At 43.7% G+C, this 24,320-nt stretch overlaps 1 protein-coding gene across 1 annotated transcript; it reads right to left on the bottom strand.

The window, feature by feature from the left end:
• Nucleotides 1-16,983: 16,983 nt before the first annotated feature.
• Nucleotides 16,984-23,475, bottom strand: KCTD12 (potassium channel tetramerization domain containing 12). Its single transcript, XM_064173820.1, has one exon. The coding sequence runs from the start codon at nt 23,175-23,177 to the stop codon at nt 22,176-22,178; it is 1,002 nt and encodes a 333-aa protein (XP_064029890.1). The 5' UTR covers nt 23,178-23,475; the 3' UTR covers nt 16,984-22,175.
• Between the last annotated feature and the right edge of the window lie 845 nt (nt 23,476-24,320).

Here is a 24,320-nt window from a genome sequence, read left to right as displayed (position 1 = left end):
AGCCTTCTATCTACCAGTACCCACAGGTCTCTTTCTTCCTGGCTGCTCTCCAGCCACTCTGTCCCCAGCCTCTAGTGCTGCTTGGGTTTGTTGTGGCCAAAGTGCAGAACCCTGCACTTGGTCTTGTTAAATCTCATCCTATTGGCCTCTGCCAACCCATCCAGCCTGTCTAGGTCCCTCTGCAGGGCTCTCCTACCTTCCAACAGATCAATACCTACTCCTAGCTTGGTGTCATCTGCAGTTACTGATGCGGACTCAATCTCCTCATCCAGATCATCAATAAAGATATTGAACAGGACTGGGCCCAGCACTGATCCTTGGGGAACACCACTAGTGACTGGCTGCCAACTGCATGTGGCACCATTCACCACCACTCTCTGGGCCCTGCCCTCCAGCCAGTTCTTTACCCAGCACAGAGTGAATCTGTCCAAACCATGAGCTGCCAGCTTGGCCAGGAGCTTCTTGTGGCAGACAGTGTCAAAGCCTTTGCCGAAGTCCAGGTAGACTACATCCACAGCCTTCCCCACATTCACCAGGTGGGTAACCTGATCATAAAAGGAGATCAGGATGGTGAGACAGGACCTGCCCTTCCTAAACCCATGCTGGCCCTGCCTGGTCCCTTGGCCATCCCGTAGGTGCTTTGTGATGGCACTCAAGATGACCTGTTCCATTACCTTGCCTGGCACTGAGGTCAGGCTGAAAGGTCTGTAGTTTTCTGGCTCCACCTTATGACCCTTCTTGTGGATGGGCATCATATTGGCAGCATCCAGTCTTTGGGGATCTTTCCAGTGAGCCAGGACTGTTGATAAATGATGGACAGTGGCTTGGCCAGCTCAGCTGCCAGCTCTCTCAGCACCCTAGGATGGATCCCATCCGGTCCCATGGACTTGTGAGGATCCAAGTGGCTCAGCAGGTCCCTAACTGCTTCCTCCTGGATTACAGGGGGACTATACTGGACCCTGACTCCAGCTGCCACTTCAGGAGTCCAGTTGCCCTGGAGACAACCTGTCCCACTATTGAAGATTGAGGCAAAGAAGGTGTTAAGCACCTCTGCCTTTTCCTCATCCTTTGTCACTATATTCCCCTCTCTATCTAATAAGAACTGGAGGTTGTCCTTCACCCTTCTCTTGCCATTAATACACTGATAGAAGCATTTTTTATGTTATTTAGCTGTGGCCAGTCTAAATTCTAAGTGGGCTTTTGCCTCTCTAATTTTTTTTTCTACAAGAGCTAGCAACTTCCTTGAATTTGTCTTCTCCTGGGCTGGAATTGCCTTGCAGGAGGTGGGTGTCTGTTCCTGATTGCAGAAACATGCACCCATTCAGATGATGCAGGGATGGTATCCTTTACCAGATTGGAAATGGAGGTTTTATGATCCTCCTTCAGTTCTCTCATGCCATTCCTAATGCCATTAATGTCATTTTTTATCTCTTTGATCTCTGTAGTCATAGTTTTTATGGCAGAGACTAGGGCAGAATGTGACAAGCTGTCCTCTACCTGCCTGAGCTGGTCAGTGAGTTCACCAACAGCGAAAGACCTTCCATTATCACTCCTTGATAGAGACCTGCTAGCCAAGATGTTAGCATAGGATGAAGGAGCAAGCTTAATAAGCTTCTTCATGAGACCTGTTCAAAGAGGAATGTCATCAGGCTCATGTGCTCCACACAGCACTTCTTTCACAGCAAACCCCTTCAGAAGCTTAATTCCCTGCTCAATGGTGTTCCACTTCTTCACTGCCCATGGTAGATCATGTCGGGAAGGATATCTCATAGCCACAGCCAACAGAAGGCGTGTCCACAAGCTAACCTTACCAAGAGGACTTGCTAGGTATTTGTCCACTCCACTCTCCTTGGTGAGTGGCCCTAGCTGCTTGGCAGATTTGTCTCCTACCATTGGCACCAATAGCACAGCATCTCACCAGCCAGCTTAGGATTGGTTCACCTGATTCCCTTGAGTATTCCTTTCTAACTTCCCTGACCTCTCTGAGAGGATCGTTGGAATCCTGGATGTCATCCTTCTCCTTTTGCTCCTGTTAACCTGGTTGTCCCTGGCCTAGAAACAGAACTTTCCTAAGAGTACTCTTAAACTCATCGGAACCATCCTCTTTCTTGGCAGCCAACCTCACAGATCTCCTCTCATCAGAGTACTGGGGTCTAAGTATGTTCACCAAATCTCAAAGACTATATGTCTCCTCTTCCTCCTCATGTTCACCAGAAGTCCCCTCCCCTAAGTCCTCTTTTGAGTCACTCTTTGTCAAATGTTTCATCTTAACTTTTGCCTTGGCAGGTGCCAAAAGGACCTGGGCTGAGACATACTTTGATGACTCCACTAATGGTTTTGAATTATTGGAGGCCTGGCCTGAGGGCTGTGAGTTCAAATCTGCTTTAGGGCTAGGGTTCTTTTCTGCTGCCTGAGGAGTTGAACTGGCTGAATTAGTGTTACTAGTTGAAGGGACATCTTGAGTTTGGGTAGTTCCCTGTATTCCTGGGCATTCTGCCATATTGTCATTTTTGGTAGGAACTCTGGCAACTTTTCCAGAATCTATGGGAGGAGGTGTAGTGGTGGTCCCCCCTTGCTCTCTCCTGAGCTATCACTGTTTTGAATTGGATTGCCATTTACCTCACTCTGTTTACCTTTTGTATGGGACACTGGCCCCTTCTTTTTACTTCTTAAAGGCATCACACTTGAGTTTCTCACACATAATGTTAAAATTATTATAAAATCAAAAATTTTAAAACCTAGGATCACACACAACACAGTAATACTAAAATATGATGTTAATTAAATTCTGAACAAGGGTCAGCCACCTAAGTCTTAAGCAGGAATACTCTCATTAGGGCTGTAGATAAAGTAGAAGAAGTAATACTTCCATTTCCTGCAATGTTGCTGGTGAATATCCCTGTAATGTTACTGGTAAAAGACTCAGTGATGCTAAACCCAGTATAGCCAAGGATGAAATCCCTCAACTCCAAAAAATGAATGTAAGTTTAGCTTTGATCTTCTTCAAAATTAGATTAAACAAAAACTGACCAATTTGTGCCTTGATCCAATTATAAACAAGAAACAGAAGATAGGCCACACAATATCCCCCACTAAGTAAAATAGCTTCTTCATTAGCTTCATTCTGATTCCCAGCATTAATTAACAATCACTCAAAATCAATCTGCCCCATGTTGGGCACCAAAATAAAAGATGTGATGGTTTGGGTGTTACCCACCCCCACACACTTTGGAAATAAACCCAGACTAGACTCAGATGGCTCTGGAAACAAATGAAGCTTATTATTTACAGCTTAGCTCAATATACAAGCAGATATTTACAGTATATACAGTTATAGACAGAAATATACAAGGTAAAAGGTGATACAGAAACACAACACTCCTCCCAGAAACCTGAGTCCCCAGGAGGGGCTCCCAACCTCCCCTTCACCTTCCCCCCTGCCCCTCTCAACCTTACCCCAGTACCAAGAAGGAATGGAAGTTCGGCCAGGGGGTTAGGAAACAAAGTGGATTAGTCAGAGAAAACGGTAGGTGAGGTTAGAGAGAAAGATGCAGCTTGGAGCTCCCCAGCAGGAGCAGTGCCATATCTATGTTTTGATTCTTGTTCTTATACCTCTCAGCAAGCCTATGAGGAAAGTAGACATCCCCATTGTTTTCCTGTCACAGCCTGTAATCTAATCCTTCTCACCAAAACATTCTAGCTAGCTTTAAACTAGCACACTACATAATTTTATAATTCCTGCCTCATTAATTGCCCTGACTAATTCATAAACCCAAGACCGTTTATGTGTTCAGAGCATTTGAAAAATACAAAAAGGAGCTGATCTTAATTTGCATTTGGAAACACTGGAACCATGTTTCCACATGCTGCCCAATGATAGTCAAAACTGGCATTTTTCCTGGTGTTTCACTTTGCTTGCTAAGATTCTGTAGTACTCTGTCTTTTAGAAATATACCTCATACTTTTTTTTATATATAGTATATAGGTAGTGTCTTAGCTTTGTTCTTTCCCTAAAACAAATACAGATGTAGTGATTGGAGTTCTGGTTTAGTGGGTTTACAATTTAGAAAACAGTCGTTTCACACTCATTGAGAGTACACATCTAGTAATTTCATTTTATTTCACTGGAATAAACTTAGAGTGACTGCATCCTGCAGTGTGCAAAATGAAAAAGAAACTACATAGAGGGAGTCTGTGGATTAGGAAAGAAATGGCAGAAATGTAATTATTAAAGCAAAAGAAGAATGGTAGCTTGTCACATAACTTAGTTGATGCTTCTCAGTGTCAAGAAGGTGGATAATGCCAACCGAGCTGCACTGCCTTTTTGGTGCAAATATGAAGCACTACACCTTTCAAAAAGTGAAATAAGCTCCAGAAAAATATTGAGCTGCTATTGGAATACAGCTACATCTCTTATGGGACTGTTGAGGTTGACAATTAAAGACAATATCATTTCTAAATAAAAAAAAAAAAAACCACCACAGACAAGCAGCTGCTGGGAGCACTAAATGACTCTTCTACAATTTTGTTTACAACTACTCTTTCTTGGCAGACAGATGCCAAGGCACTTCATGCAGTTCAAATGCAGAGCAGACATTGCTGCTCCTTGGTCTTTCCTCCTCAGTCAGTGCTTGCACACAGCACACAGCAGGAGGCCCCTTCTGCTAATTTTTGGTCCAGCACAACCAGCTTGCCATTTCTATTAGGTTAATAACTCCCCATCAGCTACACAAAGCATTCCTTGCTTGCTGCTTCTCCTGCAGAACAGCTTCCTCTGCACTGATGCAAGCACAGCCCTTTCTGGCAGTCAGATCAGGAGGTCTGAAACCAGCTTTTCCCCTGCAGCCTCTATCCTTATATTTGAGCCCTGGGTGCTGTCTGCTGAGGTCCAGCTCCTTTCAGAGGGAGAAATTCAAGGGCCCACAACAACAAGGGGAATAAATGGCATGACTGAGCTGCAGGTCTTGCAAGAAATGTGCAGGATTCAAAGTACTGCTTATGTAAACTGATTCAGCCTTGTAATCCCTGCCCCATCCATTCCAGGGAATTAGGAGACCTTCTTGCCCCTGTAATAGATTGTGCCTCCTAACAGAGGTGTCATGCAAAGTTGCACATGTGCCCCAATTCTCCCTCTGCCGAAATAGGACTGATTCCGGTGCTATCCTTTGTTGCCTGATGAGCTACAACACTTCAACCCTTTGCTACACAGTTTCTTAACATCAGGCTTTCCCTATCTACATTGGACTGCAGAGCACCCTATGAACATGCAGGAGCCATTTTTTTTTTTTTTTAATAAAAAAAAGGCAACTGAATTTATCTTTTAAAGCGGATTAGTAAAGATGCACACAGCCATCAGCTGCCTGGGTTGAGCACCCACCTGCAAGGACTCCTAAAAATTTCTGCTCAGATCAAGAAATGCGAGACTGTACTCATATCTGAGAGAAGTTTTCTATTCCATTCAGGACAGGCAACTAAGAGAAACTCTAGCTTTCAGTTGATATCCCTAGGCCACTTGGATTAATCTGAAACAACTGGAGATACTCACAGTTTTACTTATCTCTCTGTTTTCAAATACCTAAAGCTGCCTGTAAAATGCATTTTTCAGCAACAAAATTCACCAAAATTGACCCACCTAGATTTAACCCTTTGTGTAACTATGAATCCCTTTACAAATGGAGAGGATTTCAGAAAAGAAACTAAACAAATGGTGAGAAAGATTGTTTTAGCAAAGAGAAATTAAGTACAAGTTACTGTGTATGAACTTGAATTTTCCTGGCTCCACAAAGCCAGTGCAGGGTGTACATTTTAGCTGAAAGAGTAAAATGCTTATTCTATTAAATTCATGGCATTTGATCGAGAGCAGATAACAAACAGATTTGAAAATACTCAAAAAATGTAACAAAATCAAAAAAAATCATGAACCAACAAAGAGGAGGAATCCTGAAGAAAAGACAGAGGCTTTCATGACACTATCCCATACCACATCCTGGTCTCAAAGCTGGTGACACTTGGGTTTGATGAGTGGACCACCAGATGAACTGGCTTGATGGCCACACCCAAAGGTGGCTGTCAATGGGTCCATGTCCAAGTGGAGGCCAGTGACAAGTGGATCAGTCCTCAGGAACTCAGTCAATATCTTTGTCAGTGCCATGGACAGAGGCATTTTTACAATTTTGCTGAGCCCAAATTAAATCAAGTCCTGTGATTAGGCATCCTTTTTCATGTAGAAATTCTACGATTGAACTACTCTGCTTTCACTGTGCCATAGCGTTGCGGAGGCAGGGAATTAATGTGGCCGAGTCAGGGATTTATATAAAAATAGAGTTATTTTATTTTCCCAAAAGCCCGCCCCCGAAACTATATACAGAAATTAATTTAGTTTTAATTACCAGATTCAGCTCATTTGAGATCTACAGGATGCCATAGATAATCTGACTATTTCAGAAGTCAGAAGTTGGAAAAGGCTTTAGCTATTAATTAATAGCGTTTCCCACTTAATAATAAAGATGAGCCAAAATAACTCATGGTCAGGCTGACTTCATCCTGTGGCCTGTCCCTCTCACTGTCTTTCAGAAACCACAGGAGGGTCGTTAAGAGGTACTCAGGTCTGCACAAAAGACCTTAATGGGTGTAGCAGTCCTTTGGAGCTCTTTCTGTATCCAGGTTAGGTGAGGGGGGGGAGAACGCTCAGGCAGGAGCGAACTCCAATGCAGGAACCACAAAGGCAGGAAGTTCCCCAATATTTATACCCTCTCTAGACAAAGAGCAGAGTTACCACTTCCTTAGGTGTGAAGGGCACAGCCAATCTCCAGCCCAATTCCAGCACAGGCACTGCATGGGCACCCCTCATGCCAGAAGGGCCCTTTGCTCTCCCCCTTCACACCTGCAGGGCAAGCCGGTGCGGGGGGGGGAGAGGAACAGGCAACTTTTCCTCTCCCATTCAAACCACAGAGGGAGAGGAATTCAGGGGTACACAGGACTCTAGGACAGGATGTGGATGTGATGGAGTGTGCCCAGAGAAGGGCCACTGGGTTGATCAGAGGGCTGGAGCAGCTCTGCGATGAGGACAGATTGAAAGAGTTGGGCCTGTTCAGTCTGGAGAAGAGGAGGTTCCAGGGTGACCTTATTGTGGCCTTTCAGCAACTGAAATGGGCCTACAAAAGAGCTGGGGAAGGACTTTTCAGGATATCAGGGAGTGACAGGACTAGAGGGAATGGAGCAAAGCTGGAGGTGGGTAGGTTGAGGCTGGAAGTGAGTATGGTGGTTTGGGTGTTACCCATCCCCCCACATTTTGGAAATCACCCGGACTAGACTCAGCCAGCTCTGGAAATGTTAATGAAGCTTTATATTTACAGCTTAGCTCAATATACAAGAAGATACTTAAAATATATACAGAAATATACAAGGCAAAAGGTAATACAGAAAGACAACAGCCCTCCCAGAAACCTGACTCCCCAGGAGGGGCTCCCAATCACCCTTCCACTTTCTCCCACCCCTCTCAACCTTACCCCAGTCCCAAGGAAGAATGGCGGTTTTTGCCAGGGGGTTAGGAAGCAACATGGATTAATTAGAGAGATAGCAGAGAGGCTAGAGAGAAATGCAGCCCAAAGCTCCCAAGCAGAAGAAGTGCCTTATCTATGTTTGGATTCTTGATCTTATACCTCTCAGCAAGCCTATGAGTGAAGTAGATATCACCATTGTTTCCCTTTCACAGCCTGTAATCTAGTTCTTCTCATCAAAACATTCTAGCTAGCTTCAAACTAGCACAGTCAGTAGGAAGTTCTTCAGCATGAGAGTGGTGAGAGCCTGGAATGGGTTGCCCAGGGAGGTGGCTGAGGCTCCGTCCCTGGAGGTGTTTAAGGCCAGGCTGGATGGGACTCTGGCCAGCCTGATCTAGGGTAGGGTATACATGCCCATAGCAGGGGGGTTGGAACTAGATGATCCTTGTGATCCTTTCCAACCCTGACTGATTCTATGATTCTATGGTTCTATAAAACTAAAAAAAAAAGTCTCTTTCTAAATCATTCTGCTGCATACAAAGTAATCAAAGAAAAGAACATTTTCTTATCAAAATAATATAAACATTGTCTAAAAAAATTCATTTCACAGGGAAAAATACTTGGGGACATGCATGATCTTTTTCAAAGTGTGATTCAACTGAAGCTGAGAAGAAAGAGGAGTGCAAGTCTATTTTTACTGCACTGGTACAGTGTAGGTACTAAGTGCACCAGTACAGTGTAGGTTTCTCCACATATGTAAACCAGAACAGCATCCAAAATCCATTTCTTCTGGTGACCTTTCCTTAGAGAAAAGAAGCCAGCAGAGCACAATACTCCTACTTAAAGCATGCAATTCATTATTATATGCATAAGCCAAATGCTTTACCACATGCTTAAAAAGGGTTTCTGGGGCATAGTACTCTGAGATGCTCCATGGGTTGTACAGAGATTCTTATAGTTCCCTTTGATGTACCCCTGCCAATCATGATCAGAGAGGGTAAATGGCTGAGCAAAGCAGATAGCTGAGATATGGCAATTCCTGTGTACTGATAACTATACAACTGGCCCAGGTATATTGTGTGTACAGAGAACCATGTGCCTCAGCTAGAAGCCTTTTCATATGAGAGAGGAAAATCTAAGAGGCAAAAGTGTTAATACATTAGGTAAGTCATCAAACCCAACAACAGACTTATTAGAAGCTCACATGTAGCAGCTGTTGTGGAAGACTTAGACAAAGTAAAGGTTCATTTAAGGAAGACGATAGCTGGAAAGGAAAACTGCAGGCCAATACACCATATTAGGAAAGATGAAAATTGTAGTAGAATGAGAGAATCTCTGTAAAGATGAATGGTGAAATATGTTTCCCAGTTGGTGATGTGTCAGAAGGAAAACATAGAAGTTTCATAAGGAAAAAGGTGGGAGATGTTGAAGATTTTATAATTCTGAAATTACTTCTGTGTGTTCTGCCTTGTTCTGTTTGTGAAACATTCAGTATTAGGCAATTGCTATTACAGAATAGAGCTGCTCTGACCTCAGGAAGACTTTCTTGCTTGATTTAAACTGAATTATTCATAACTACACATTCTGTTATTTTACATAAAGGGAATGTCTCACTCATTTCAGCCAGTGACTCTTTTATTCTCACATGCTGCTATAAAAATTAAGGTTAAAAGCAATCTCACATTGTCTAAGGATGCAAATTTAAAGCAGCATTTTGTTCTCTAATATTCTATAATCTAATTCTGCAAATGAAGATGTGGGAAGAACATTAAGCTATTTAAGAGACTATCAAGAGAAAAATGGTGAGAACAATGGTATGAGTTATAGTGAGGGAATTATAGCCATAAATCATGTTTAAAGCTACAACATGGCTTTCTTGATCTGTAATCTGATGAATGTAAAGCAAGAGAAAGGCCATTACAAGCTACTCATTGTGATGTTAAGTGTTTATTATTTATCTAGACAGTATCAGCCTGCACACACAAGTTAGTGGAGTGGGTAGGCAAAGTGTGCATCCCCTCTGAGCTGAGAAGTTGTCATTGATGACGCTTTTAACTGCCCACATGTCTTTACCACAGCTAAGTTTTCATGTTGTCTTCCTGACTTCAATACCAATTCATATGTATCAGAAGTACTGGAATCAGGGACTCAAAACTAGCAAGTACCAACTCCAGTGAGTTCAAGTCCAGATTAGAACAAAGGAATGAACTGTGTGCCATATGTGTAGCAGCCAAAAATGCACATCACTGAAGTTCTTAGGTGACCATGTACATGGAGTTTAGGAACAACCAAACCTGTGTTCCCTAGGGCTCAGTACTGCGGCAGATTAATATCTTTATCAGTGATCTGGATGAGGGGAAATCAGTGTGCCCTCAATAAATGTGCAGACGATACTAATTTGGAGGGAGTGCTGATCTGCTTGAGGGTACAAAGCCTCTGCAAAGGGATCAGGACAGGCTGGATCGATGGGCCATAGCTAGCTCTATGAGGCCAAATGCTGGGTCCTGCACCCGTGTCACAACATATAAGGCTATAGGGAGAGAGGCTGGAAAGCTGCCCAACAGAGAAAGATCTGGGGCTGTTGATTAACAAATGGTTGAATATGAGGCAGCAGTGTGTTCAGGTGGCCAAGAAGGCCAGTGGCATCCTGGCCTGTATCAAGAATAGTGTGGTCAGCAAGAACAGAAAAGTAATTGTTCCACTGCTGCAGAGGGCGACTCTCAGTACCTACACCTATTTGGCGGAGGGGAGAAATTAATTGGGGCGAGATAATTTTATATAAAAATATATATTTATTAATCTCAATATTCTGAACTTTCACCACTCCCAACCACTGTATATTAATATCAAATTGTTCTTTACATGGTTATGAAAACAATCTAGGATAAAATATGTACAGGAATTTGTCAATTAACTAGCAAACTTTCAAACTATAAAATGAGAGAGAAGTTTTCCCCGCGGCTTAATGCCGCTTGGGGTCATATGCTATTTGCCCAGCAGAGTGGGCTGAAACTGATTCTGCTCTATGGCAGAGGCAACAGCTATTTACAGAGGTATTAAAGCTTTTACTCACAACTCTTATCAGTTATTAATCACCCTCTGGGGCTGCGTCACAGTCTATGTCTAATGTCCAGACTTCAGGGGATCTCTGCCCATGGACGTTGAGGCTGGAATCCTCCCGGCTTGAGGGGAAAGGATGAATCTTCCCAGCTTCTGGGAAAATAGGTTTCTGACCTTTTTCTCCTGGCAAAGAGGCGATCTCTGCCCTTTGGTGCCACTGGTTTCTTCTGGATGCTGTGTCTGGGAATTCTCAGCTTGCAGGATCTCAGGAGAATATCGTGCTGTCTCTGGCATGGTTGTCACGGCTAGCAGGCCATGTGTGTGTGCAGACAATTTGGAATCTGCTTCCTGGTTATCTCAGTGGCAGTGGCACACTTACCAGGCAATGATAAGCAGCGGGAATGCAAAGTGTGCGCGGCTGCTGGGAGTCTGAGCTCCGTAGGTAAATGCAATGCAGGATCTGGTCCTGATAATGCAATAGCATGCAGATGTGCACAGCTGGCTTAGGAGACCATAGGCTCCTTATATATATATAAGGCTTCAATGAGCTCTGCAAGAAAGGTGAGCAGGCAGGTGAGCTGCAAATGAGTCAAAGCATGAGGTCTGAGCCTCTGAGCATCAGAGCGATGCAGTGTCATCCGAGCGTGGGGGTCTGAGTGGCTGAGCGCTGCAAGTGAGGGTCAGAGCACGTGTCTGAGGATCTGAGCCCTGCAGGGTCTATGCCTGAGGGTCTGAGCTGAGCACTTTGTTTACCTGTGAACCCCTATTAATTGAATGTGGGCCAAGATTAATGGGCCCTTTGGCCACTAGAATGACCAAACAGGTTGGCAGTTAGCCAAACCCTACCATAATAGGCAGAAGGCTGCTTGCCTGGACTTTCCCAAATATGGGGATCACATGGGCTTACCCCAGGGAGACACGAGCTGGGTGTGTAGGCTTACACGACCTGTTTACAACCAGGGGTCCAGGAAAAAAAAACATGTCCAGGCAGGTCAAGGCATAAATAAGCCTATTTTCGGGCCTACAGGCCCTCCACAACATCCACTCAGCCCTAGCGAGGCTACACTTTGAGTATTGTGTTCAGTTTGGGGCCTCTCTCTGTAAGAAAGACATTGAGGTGGGTCCAGAGAAGGGCAATGAAGATGGTGAAGAGTCTGGAGAACACAACTTATGAGCAGCTGAGGGAACTGAGGTTGTTTGGTCTGGAGAAGAGGAGGCTGAGGGGAGAGACCTCATTTTTCTCTAAAACTGCTTGAAAGGAGGCTGTAGTTAGGTGGGTGGTGGTCCCTTCTGCCTAGTAACAAGTGATAAAATGAGAGGAAAAGGCCTCGAGTTGCACAAGGAGGGATTTAGACTGGATATTAGCAGAAACTGCTTCACGGAAAGGGTTATCAAACACTGAAATAGGCTCCCCAAGGAGCAGGATGAGTCATCAACCCTAGAAGAGTTTTAAAGACACACAGATGTGGTACTAAGGGACATGGTTTAGCACCCGATTTGGTAGAGTTAGATAATGATCAAACTTGATGATCTTAAAAATATTTTCCAACCAAAATAATTCTATGATTCTATAAACTACCTGAAAGGAGGTAACAAGGTGGGAGTCAGTCTCTTCTCCCAGGTAACAAGTGATAGGACAAGAGGAAATGGCCTCAAGTTGTGCCAGGGGAGGATATTATGAAAATTATTTCCACTGAATGGGTTATGAAGCACTGGAACGAGCTGTTCAGGGAAGTGTCTGTCACCAATTCTTGAGATATTTGTGGATGTGATGCTTGGAGACACGGTTTAGTGGCAGACTTGGCAGTGCTATATTAACAATCAATGATCTTAAAGGTCTTTACCAACCTAAACAAGTCTTATGATTCTTGATAACATTAATAACTGAATATAACAAAGAAGCAACTTTAAATGTATCAGAACAGTGCTAGGAAAAATTTGAGAAAATACTCCTCTGGTATATGCTCTAGATAGATTCTTTGGATGTGCATCACAATAGTTCTGGGCCCCTCAATTCAAGAAAGATGTTGAGGTGCTGGAACATGTCCAGAGAAGGGCAACAAAGCTGGTGAGGGGCCTGGAGCACAAATCCTATGAGGAGAGGTTGAGGGAGCTGGGCCTGTTTAGCCTGGAGAAGAAGAGGCTCAGGGGTGATCTTATTACTGTCTACAACTACCTGAAAGGGCATTGTAGCCAGGTGGGAGGTGGCCTCTTCTCCCAGGCAACCAGCAATAGAACAAGGGGGCACAGTCTCAAGTTGTGCCATGGTAGGTATAGGCTGCATATTAGGAAGAAGTTCTTCACAGAGAGAGTGATTTCCCATTGGAATGGGCTGCCCAGGGAGGTGGTGGAGGCACCGTCCCTGGGGGTCTTCAAGAAAAGACTGGATGAGGCACTTAGTGCCATGGTCTAGTTGACTGGATAAGGCAGGGTGATAGGTTGGACTGGATGATCTTGGAGGTCTCTTCCAACATGGTTGATTCTATGATTCTCTGATTCTAAGAAGATGAGATCAAATAGTCAAAACAGAAAGTAATGTTATAGTATAAATTCCCACTAACTGCATATCAAGAAACTTAGCTTTAAAAAGACTGTATTTCTAAATGCTGGGTTACAGTTTTAGCAAATAAAGGCACATGTAAAGTCCTGACTGTAAAAGACAGAATAGCGTTTTTGTTAAATGGTCAGGTACATCCTGCAATGATAGCACCTTTTGTTGAGATCAACAGGAACTACAGTACATCCTGGGACAGGATCCAGATAGCTGCTATTAAAAAGTCATAGACAAACTCTAATAGGGAAAGAGGAGGCTATTAAAACTTGTATAAATCAAAAGCTATGAATTCCAAATGCTGTACTAATTGAATTGTATAAATTCAATAACATAAGGAAAAGGAACACAAAGAAAGCAGAAGTCATCAGGATTTAAAATGAAATTATTTGATTTTATTAGGAACATTGTGAAAAATTGAACTGAATCATTACTAGACGGAAGTTGGAGGCTTATTAGTTCAGGAAAAGTAAAAATATTTTGCTCTGCAGGTCTGTTGAGAATAAAGAACAATTTCCCTTTTGAGACTAACCAAAAAAATGAGCCACGAGTATTTTTTTTAATCAGGTCTGGCCAATTTAGATCTGGTGTCTTTACAAGCCTATATAATTACTAATACAGCTTTCTCAGAAAGTCTCCAAATCCTGAGTCAGGTCCAAAAGACTGGGGAAAAAAACACAAAGTGATTTTTTGATTGTGTTTGAAGATAGTGGTAAAAAAAAATAAACTGATAAGTTGGAAACTGTATGCCTGCCAGTCTGACATCAATCCTCAGCCATCTATTTATCCAGTTTATAACTACCTATTTGATGTAATAAGTAGGAAGAAATGAAGCTGAACATTTGTGTGACACAGCAACATCCATCAACACTGATGTACGGAAAACAGATCTTCTTGTATTAGTTTTGCTTTAGTTTTTAAGGGTCCCTAGTTGTGGGAAGTTAAACTGTGGTATAATGCTCAATAAACAAATACTTCATACACTGCCATGCATTTTGGCTGGTAACAGGAACAGCATTTGAAGGACAGAAGACAGGTGCTGCCAGTGTAAACCTTAGACGAATGGAAGAAGCAGAGGACAAAAAAGAGACATTTTATGTTGCTTTAGCACATTCTGTTACTGTAATGAGCAGGATCTGAAATCACCAGCTCAAAAAAATGTTGATAAATCAAAGATTTAAAGAAGATCTATCAGATGATTAAAGAACTAAAAAACATGTCTTATTGACAGACTACAGGGACTGATTTTGTTTACCTGAAGAACCATTTGTCCAAACATTAAAAGCTTTATTATGCTGTGAGCCAGTTCAGGGAGCTGGCCTGATCAACAGCTAACACCTTTTTGTGTTTGCTTGTTTAAGGTTAACTGCACCAGGTCCCTGAACTGGTTCAATGCATGGCCAGGTAGGTAGTGCCTTACAGAAACAAGTGGTGGGAAACTGAAGGAAAAGACAGGACAGTCGGTCTCCAGATTTAAATCAAAGAAACTGTCTCCATACATAACCTCCTACATAATGCTCTCTCTAGCATTGTAGTACTGGTGAAGAAGAAATTACAGACTCTTGTGGATAGAAGCCAAAGCTGATGACATCTTTAGCAGAATGTTAATCAAGCACTTTTATTTATTTTTCACCAGCATAAGATTATATGGCAGTCTAAGAGTCTTCACTGCCTAATTTGAAGACTCTGATCAGGGAAGCTGTGCAAAATATGCTATGTAGAACAAGCAGACTAGATGATCTGGACATTTCTTTCTGTCCTCAAACCCTAGGAGATGATGTATTGAAAAATACCCAATCTTATAATCTGCAAGTAACCTATAAACCTATTAGAAAGAGAAACACTAGTACATTGGAATACATACATTTTTCTAAACTTTTCAAAAGAAATAGGACTATTTGATCCAGTTATCTGCAGCTGAGTGCTCTCCAGCCTTTAACATGGTACAAACAAATCCAAGTGGACCAACATGCTAGTGCTCCAGTAAAACTAACAGACATCATTCTCACCTATAAAATAAAAGGTGCCTTTATGCAATTTTATTACAGCTTCTGCAGCACTTTTCATGGTTTATTCAAACAATAAGATTTTAAAACTATTAACTGAGTTGTCTCTACCATCCCTTTAGTGCCACAGCAGATAAGCTATTACATAACCTACTGTAAACAGCTAAATCTTTCCCATGTTCAAACTATACCCTGAGACAGCAGATAACATACAGACCATGAAAATAAACCCTGGAAATAAGTAGGTCAGAAGCCTAGCAGAGAAATGCCAGTTTGTGGCTGTTGGGCTGCACAGAGTTCACCAGCATACAAATGCAGCCCTTTATTTAGGCAAAGCACCAGCAGCGGCACCATACTGGCTCAGGGACCACCAAGCCACCTCAGGGGAAGCAAGGAAAAGGGGTATATGTGGTCAGGTTTGGTAGGTTATCCTGGGGCTTGGGACTCATCTACCTACTCAGCTTGTCTCCAGCCATGACAGAGCAGGAGGATCACATCAGAAAAAGATTGTCAGGTACCTCTAGCTCCTGTGAGTCATTGCAAGACCTCCTGGTCCTTTCAGCTCTCTGAAATACTCCTGCTTTGAGCTCTCAGACATAGGAAAATGTTGAAGTGAATTTTACAAGGTGAGGCAAATTAGGAATGTTTGCACAAAATGTGGACAAAGCACCTAACTCCATAAATGAGATCACTTAACCAACCAAACAAACAAACAAAAAAACCCAAACTACCCCACAAAAGCCCTATAAAAATAGTCACATTCCTGGAACAGCTTCTGCCCTTTTAAATAAAATAATATTTTTTAAAAAAACTTTAATTTCAAGTTTGTAATAATCACAGCCTTTACTGTAGTATGTGGAGAGAGATTGCCACAATGCTATTTGGAAAATGAGTCAAAGCTGAATTGCATTCAAATCTACTGAAGCCTACATAATCACGGTGCTACGCTCTGCTAAAGACTGTTTATTAAGAGCTGGTGTAGACCTGAAGCTCAGCCATGGCCAGAACAGTCAAAACTGAGGTGTCAGCATTGTGGGATATTGCAGTTATGTCTGAAAGCAACAAGGAAGGTTGCTCACATCACACAAGCAGGGCATTCCAGAGAATGTGCATGTAGCAAGAGGACTGAAAGAGCTTATATTTTTCTTTTTTATATTACAGCTTGATCCTCAATAAACTAACCAAGGTTGTGACTTTACCTCAAACTTGCAAAAGAAAATGACCAGTCACGTGCTATTTATTACTGGAGCTGTTTTTTATTGCAGTCTAGATATGCTGTTCTCATCCTCTCTAGCTCAGCTTCAATGAGTTAACGCTTAAAATCTAGTCTGAGAAGATTTTTAAGCTGCAAAAGCCAAGACACAAGCTATACAGAGTTGGGCATCACGTGCATACTGACATCACTCATTGGGCATACTGACATCACTCATTGGCTGCATTGGCCCATTCCTATATAAAACTCCTTTTCATATTATGTTGAGTTAAAAAGGATGATAAAATATTAACCCACACCTCATCTATCTCTTTAAGCTAGTACTGCTAACACTGTTATTTCTCAGCAGCTAAAGAGAGAGCACACAACATCAAGGGCTGTAATTTTCTGGAGGGCTGTGTTGGCAAGATAGGAATAATGTGCAAATGTATTAATTGGATTAGACAGAAAAATACCTTGACCCTCTTGTGACACCAAGAAACTTCCCCAAAATGGCACGAGGTCACTCCCACTTAATGCATGGTTGTTGTTTTTTTTTCCTCACAAGAAAACAGAATAGAAATACTTCTGTGCCCTGACTCACTGTTGTAAACTATTTCAATTAAGATATCAAATACTACACGGTATGTATTAAAGAACTTTTAGAGCAAGAAATGTGTAACGGAGCTTAATTTTATTCCAGTTATAACACAGTGGAGAGTAGAACAGGGAAGAAATGTAATAATTTGACCAGCTGTGGTTTTGACTCTCAGCAGTTGTACGGCATATTCCAAACAGACTTGCAACAGCAGTACTAACATTTCAGCAATCATACATTAAAGAGTTTCGTTTAGCAGCAGTCTTACATCAAGTATAGGTCACTGCAAGGAGAAAAACACATGCAGCTCATTTTAATTAAAAGCAAAGTTAGCATTTACTGTCATAAAACTAAATGCTAATACTTTCTAAATAAATAATACATTTCAACTACGATGATTTCCTATAATAAGAATAGTAATAATTAAAAAAAAAAATCAAGCCCTTGGAAGATACTTTTCTGCACATTTCTGCCAGCCAAAAAGGTAGAAAGAATCCTAAAACCTCCGTATTCATAACAAAAAGTTTCTCCAGCAAAGGTACCAACAGATGAGTATAAAGCAAGCAGTCAAGAAGGGCTGCTGCAAAAAGGCTCAAAGCTGTTCAAACCACACTTGGAAACACTGCAGAAATTTGGAGTGTGGAAGTATTATTTAAGACATTCTATTCCACCCACTTGTTAGGCTGACTGGCCAGTGTCACAAAAATAAGCACGATTGCTCGCCTCAGTCTATAGGGATTTAGAACACTTGCACTACTCCGTTCTCCTCTAACAAAAGATTTTATATAGACAGTGTCAGGCATTAATTGCAGTAATTTGTTGTTAGCCTTGTTCCCTAACGAAATAAGGCTCATACACTTGTACTGTCTGTTTGGATGGACATCTGTCCCTCTTAGTTTCTGAGCTCAGGGATAATTTCAAACACAACTGAAAGAACTAAAAATCCTTGCAGATGTTACATTCTTGCTAGTTCCAAGAATAATGCTTGCTGGGCAAAGGAAAGGGGGAAAAGCCCTATAGTTCCCTGAAGGGGAAAAGTAGAATTCAGCTATAACCATCAGCATAGCAGAAGCTGTCTCTGCAAAAGAAAGAAAAAAAGGGGGGGTGTGGTTTGCTGGGTTGCTGCCTTTTGGTAGTAGAAGTGAAATAAAAGCGATGGAGGTGAGTAGAATAATTGAAATGCTAGTATAAAGGAAACAAGATCTAAGCTTGTCAAAAGTCAGTCAAAGTTGTTGCTCAGCGAACATCCTCCTTTCTTATATTATTGCATGATAGCAAAGCTCTCAATATCCAGCCATCAAATAAAATGGTTGGTAAAACATTCAGCTGGTTCCTTTGCCTTCTAACCATGCTACTCAGGAAAGGTCTATGCACAGAAGTGCTTCACGCACTAGCAATCGATTACTAATTCTGTGAAACTGATGGCAGGGTTATCATAAAGTGTCAGGTTTATTACAGTTCACTGGAGACCACAGCATAGCTAGTAAGGCCAATGGCAGACTTTCTAGATGCATTTCTCTTGGATCATCTATTTCCACAGGTATTCATGTTTCTTTCATTATTCTCAATGTTACTATTCTCTGGCTTCATATAAAACATCAACACTTTATTTCAACAGTTACTCTGTGATACTAAAATTAAGCTGTTTAATCAGTATAGTTTCCTGTGGACTAATCTGTATTAACTACTACTATAAAATTGTCTGTAACACTTAAAAAGAAAGTATGCAGTCTGTGCATTATACACATCTTTGTCTGTCTTGCCATGAGTGTTATGAGAGATTCCTACACACATATTACATGTTCTTTGCTTCATGCTTCTGCTTTACATATTAGTATGGAGTCTTTGCTGAAGTAATGAGTATGATGCTGTGGAAGAGACAGCAAAGCTAACAACATCTTTACCAAGAGCAAAAAGGACAGCATAAACCACACAACAGTATTTAAAGAACAAGAGTTTAATTTGGCATGTAATGTTTTCCTAAGAGGATCTTTATTATCAATGCTATACATGTGAAAATAAGAATGAATTCAGTGGCTAGTTATCTACATGTATAAAAATATAAACATCCTATCAAACATCTGCAAAGTCGCCCTTCATGATATGCCTCATTGAACAAACCTATTCCTTAACTTCTAATTCAAAGAAAGACTGCCTTTGCTTTTTTAAATTGCACTTGTAAATGCTACTGCATTCATCCATAAGTACATGAACTGTGAGTAACAACAGCTACAAAACATACACAGGACTCCAGTATCGTGCCATTAGGTTTTTTACTTTCTATGCAACAACAGGTTAGCATAGTCATCATGTTTATCTGTTCTTACAGCTCTCAGTAGAAGAGATCAACAAACCTGAGCGACTTTGCCCTGGTAATTTTGCCTCTTAATACTTTTACTGAAATTAATAAGTAATATTTAAGAAAAATACCATCTTCTGTGGCAAACCATCAAATAACTATCACATTTATGGAATCATCATTTTAAGACCAAATGTAATGAGTCATCAGTAAATGAAGGGCCTCATTTCCTAATACTTATAACATTTAGAGGTTTTAGCACAAATACAGAAATTTTAAAAAATCTGTTTATGTTTTATTACACTCATTTTTACTGAAAAATGGATAGGCAATAATTGATCAAAACACAGGCAATCTTTGTTCTAGAAATGCATTCAGCCACCTGGAAGTTCAGTAATGATTCACAATCAAGCAAATATGTAACCCTTTTCAGTTCTACAAGCTGATATTCAGATTTTTTTCCCACAGAAACAGGTACAGGAAAACAGTAAAACATTACCATGTTATGTAGACAGCATAATATGTAAATGCTCAGCTAGATACATTATGAAATTCTGTAGCACTAAAATGATTAAAAAACTAAATGATTCCTGTAAAATGTTTGTATACTGTATATATATGTACACTAAATCATAAGTTCAATTTAAAACTGCCCCTATTCATAGCTCCTATGACAGATTTAGTACGCTCCCAAGAATTTTTTAAAAAAGAAAGCCATCTAGAGCTAAATTTGAACGCTTTACTGAAAAACGATTTCATACAAAATCTTAAAAAAAATACTTAATTACTAAACAGAAACTAGAAAAAGAGAGTCACTCTCAAGAACAACATTGTAAAAACCTAGTAGCTGTGATCAATGTCCTTTAATTTGTGGTATAAATAAGTTAAGCACAAAGAAATCATCTCAGAGTAAGGCATAGGACAAACAGGTTTCATTCAGTCTCCAGATGTATTGGTGTCTTCACTCTATCTTATTGCTCATCTAATTTGGCAGGTATACATTTCCCTCATTTTAAAAATATTCCATTATACAACTATCTACAAATGAACAATACCCAGCACTTTTGTATGTGCATCTTCAATTTAGTCGCATTGATAAACAATCTTGCTAACATGGAAAAAAAACACAAGGTGTTACAAACTATTTTCAGTTTAATACAATTGTGCATGTGGTGAACACAGACTGAGCACTGAAATTCAAGGTATGTGTAGCTTTAGCTCTTTGTAAAGGAACTAATGTTTTTAAAACTGTACTTTTAAATTCTTTGGATAGAATACAAGTGCCAGCAGTATTTCTAAATTTGGAGTTAAAACAATTTATTATTAAAGAGTTTCCAAAACGTAGGGGATTTTTTCTGTGAAGGTCTGAATGGACAATGCAGGTTTTAAAATCAAGTTCAGGTTTTAAAGGAAAGTGCTTGCTGTACCCTTGTCTTCATGAATTTATTAGCACAAACCAAATACAACTTAGAAAGAGCAATTAACCCTTAAGAACATTGTCATTATTCTTGTTTTTCTAAAACCAGAGCTTAATCCTTTCTAAGAAGTACTAAGTTTGTCCAAAAAGAAGCACTAAGTTTGTCTGGAAAGAAATATTTAACATTCAGCAGTGTCATTGCCCTGATAGTACTGTCATGAAAATTAAGAAACCAGTTATTTAAAAAAAAAAAAAGGGGAGGTGGGGGAGAAAGGTGGTTTTGGTATAAATTCTGTTGGCTTCAGATCTTTACAGCACTAACATGACAAAACATAAAGCAACATAAAGCAATAAGTAGGGTCCTCTTGATTACACTGATAACGTACATATGCATTAATTCAACATATAGGATTAAGCAGCCCCTACCTTCATTCAGGCAAGCCTGGCTTCATCTCACCCCCACCATTTTAAGGGTGCTTAAGGGAATACGCATTGAGATTTATATGCATATGGTAAGACAGCAACTTCAAGAGAATTATAAGGACTATACACAACCCAGGAAAGTTATGATCCACAAGCACTTCATTTTTTCAAAGCGTTGCTGTTTTAACTGTGGAAGGAATAAACACGTCTCTGAGGACACTTGATAGTTCAAATGGTTGGTTATCCAGTGAACCTGTCCTTTCACACCAGCCTTACATGCCTGCTGTGCAAGTTCTGGTCCAGTTTAAAAGCTTGGAGAAGGTTCAAACAGATAGGGAGCAGAGAGGCGAGATAAAAGCAACCAGTCATGAAGGGCCACATGCAAGCCTCCCACAAATTTACTCATCTCTACAGATAAGTATGAGCTGGAGTGCTAACCCCTCACAGTCAGGCATCACTTTTATGTGGCAGTCCTTCACAGACAGGCAGGACTTTGATAGGGTGGAGAGAAAAAAATGGACCGTTGTGGCTCTGTCCAAGAGGATGAAATCTCACTTAAGCATATGGGGATGAGAAAAGACAGCCATGTGTCATGCCAACTCGACAAAAATTGCTGAAAAGCAACTGAAAAGTTCCTCAGTCCCTACATGAATGTTTTTTAAAACACCACACCCTAACAGAGCTCTCAGCTCTTCTGCACAGACAGGGGCAGGCGCTGGGCGCACATACACACACACTTCCCTCGAATGGGTATTTGCATACTCAGTCTACCGCTCCCCTTCCTCTCTTTCCTGTCTACCCACACAGTTACTGGGAGGCACGGGAGGGAGGATAAGCGTGTGAGCCATGACACGGTGGCTGAGCTGGCACACGGTGGCTGAGCTGGGACACGGCAGCCGAGGCACAACGTGGCGGCCTCCGGTCGCCGGGGCCATCAGGAGATGTGTGCAGGAGGGGTGGGGGCTGAGCTGGGGGATGACCTGTCTTGTGTATAGAGACAGGCACCGGGGTGAAGAAAGCGTAGGGGGATACAGGTCCCCACCACATCGTCCAGGCTGGGAGGAGACCGTGGGTGTTAGGGTGTGCAGGGGTCACCGCCTCACCCCCAGGCCACGGGGCCGGGCGGATGCTCAGTCCCGGCAGAAGACATACTCAGTGTAGCTGGTCCAGATCTTGTCATCCGCAGGACCACCCTGCTCGGGGGCAAAGGCACAGGTGCCAGTGGAGGAGCAGGCGGCCATGCGGAAGCCAGCCTCGGAGAGACGGTCGAAGGCTTGCTCGAGGAAGTTGAACTTGAGGTAGTAGCGGGCGGTGTAGCGCTCGGGCGGGCGGTCGGGGTCGCGGCTCTCGTTCAGCGTCTCCCCGAAGACCTCTTTGGCCAGCGCCGTCTTGCCGCAGACGGTGATGCGGGCCACCCGCCGGAACTTGGCATCGGCCTGCGCCTCCCGCCCGATGGTGTAAGAGCCCCGATAGCCGATGGTGATGTAGCCCGAGCGCCGCCCGCCCGCCCCGTCCAGCGACTGAGAGGGCGTGAGTAGCGGCCCACCCGAGGGGCTGCGGCTAGTGGTGGGCGACGGAGCGGATGCTGCGGCTCCACTGCCAACTCCTTCCAGGGGCTCGGCCTCCAGGTAGCCGAGCAGCGGCGGCGGAGGCTCGTCGGTGCAGAGCGATCCGTCGCGGTGCAGTGCGGCGGGGCGGGCCGCGGCGGCGACTCGAGCCTGCGCTAGGCGGCGAGCCAGGTCGGGAAGCTGGAAGTACTCAGCCTCCCGCTGGAGACGGCTTCGCTCGGGGAAGTGCTCTGGCAGAACCAGCTGCAGGTCCCGCAGGTAGTCCAAAATATAGCGGAAAAGGAAGCCGTCGCGGTCGAGGAAAAAACGGCCCTTGCTATCCCGGGGCAGCTCGCTGGGCTGCTGCTGCGAGAACATGCGCCAAAGCAGCGAGTCGCGCACCGAGACCACGGTACATCGCCGCGTCACATACACCTGCCCGCCCACGTTCAGTTCCACGATCTCCGGGAAAGACGACCAGCCGCCCGCCGCCGCGGCCGCCCCGCTCCCCGGAGCCCCGCTTCCTGCCGCAGGCGACATGCCGCCGCCGTTGGGCAGCCCGCGGGCGCTGTCCGCCAGGGCCATACCAGAGGTAACCCGCCCCTGGCGGGAAGCCGCCTGCCTTCCTCCTCTTCCTCCTCCTCCGGCCGCCTAGGCTCCAGCGGGATCGCCGCTGCTGCCCACGAGGGAGCGCACAGCCCTCCGCTGCTGCTGGCCGGATCCTCTCGCCCCGTCTGTCCCTGGAGCAGGGGAGCCGCTTCCTGCTCCGCTCCTCACTGCCACTACGCTGCCCACTGCCAGCCAGATGCTTGCCGTCGGACTGCCAGCGCAGAGACCAGGCGGCAGTCGCGGGGCCGTATTTTTGTAGCGCGGCCGCACCTCCCGGGAGGCGTGGGAGGCTGGCGGGAGGCAGAGCCGAGCGCACGGGGAGGGGAAGAGGACGGCCCCGCACTGACGCAGGGTTCCCCTTCGTCGCCGTGTGTTTTTCCCTCCCACCGCTGATCCTGTATCCCCGGCTACGGCGGGGCCTCTCGGCCTGCCCAGTGCTGCTTCTTCCCGCTCCCCTCGCCGGGAACGGGCACTGAAGTGTGTGACTAACGTGGGTTAAAACCTGGGGGATCTGCAAGAGCGCCCTGGCTACCCCCCACCTCGGGCATTCCTCTGGACTTCGTTTCACTGCCCGACTTCTCCAAGACATTTTATCTTTTCGCAGTCAAGACTCTCTCCTTTTGCCCTGAAGTGCGGAAGCGGGGAAGTGAAGAGACGCCCCTGCCCGCCCGTAAGAGCCATTCTGTGCCCTTGTTAATCTTTCTAAGGCTTGTCCAAACCCTCGCCAAGCGAGATCCGCTACAAAGCAATTGTGTCCCCTCCCTCCTGTCGCCTTCACGGAAGAAAAGGCGAGTGTACGTTGCCGCCCGCGCTCGCCTCATAAGGATCCCCTGCCCGTTTCTGGGCTTGCAAGAGACACGCGGTGCAAGTTTTTTAACACCGATAAAGACCCCCGTGAAAGCCTTCTCGCTGATAGAGACCCCGATGGGGAGACTGAGTGGGAGCCGCAGCGCTCCCCGCTAGATGTCACCTAGAGCACCGTGCCGGAGGTGCCTCGCCGCCGAGGATCGGCTCCCGCCGGCTGGAGGAAGGTTCTAGCGATAGCGCCGAGTGGAACCAGTGGACTAATGAGGTCCTCTCCAGCCATCTCAAGGATGCTTTACCGTGAGAGTGTCTGTG

The sequence above is a fragment of the Pogoniulus pusillus genome, chromosome 3 (assembly GCF_015220805.1).
Source record: "Pogoniulus pusillus isolate bPogPus1 chromosome 3, bPogPus1.pri, whole genome shotgun sequence".
Classification (NCBI taxonomy): domain Eukaryota; kingdom Metazoa; phylum Chordata; class Aves; order Piciformes; family Lybiidae; genus Pogoniulus; species Pogoniulus pusillus.
This window is presented reverse-complemented; position numbering and strand designations above follow the sequence as displayed.

Excerpts from the sequence above, each read along its gene's own strand:
- KCTD12 (XM_064173820.1), bottom strand. The coding sequence starts at position 23,177 with ATGGCCCTGGCGGACAGCGCCCGCGGGCTGCCCAACGGCGGCGGCATG.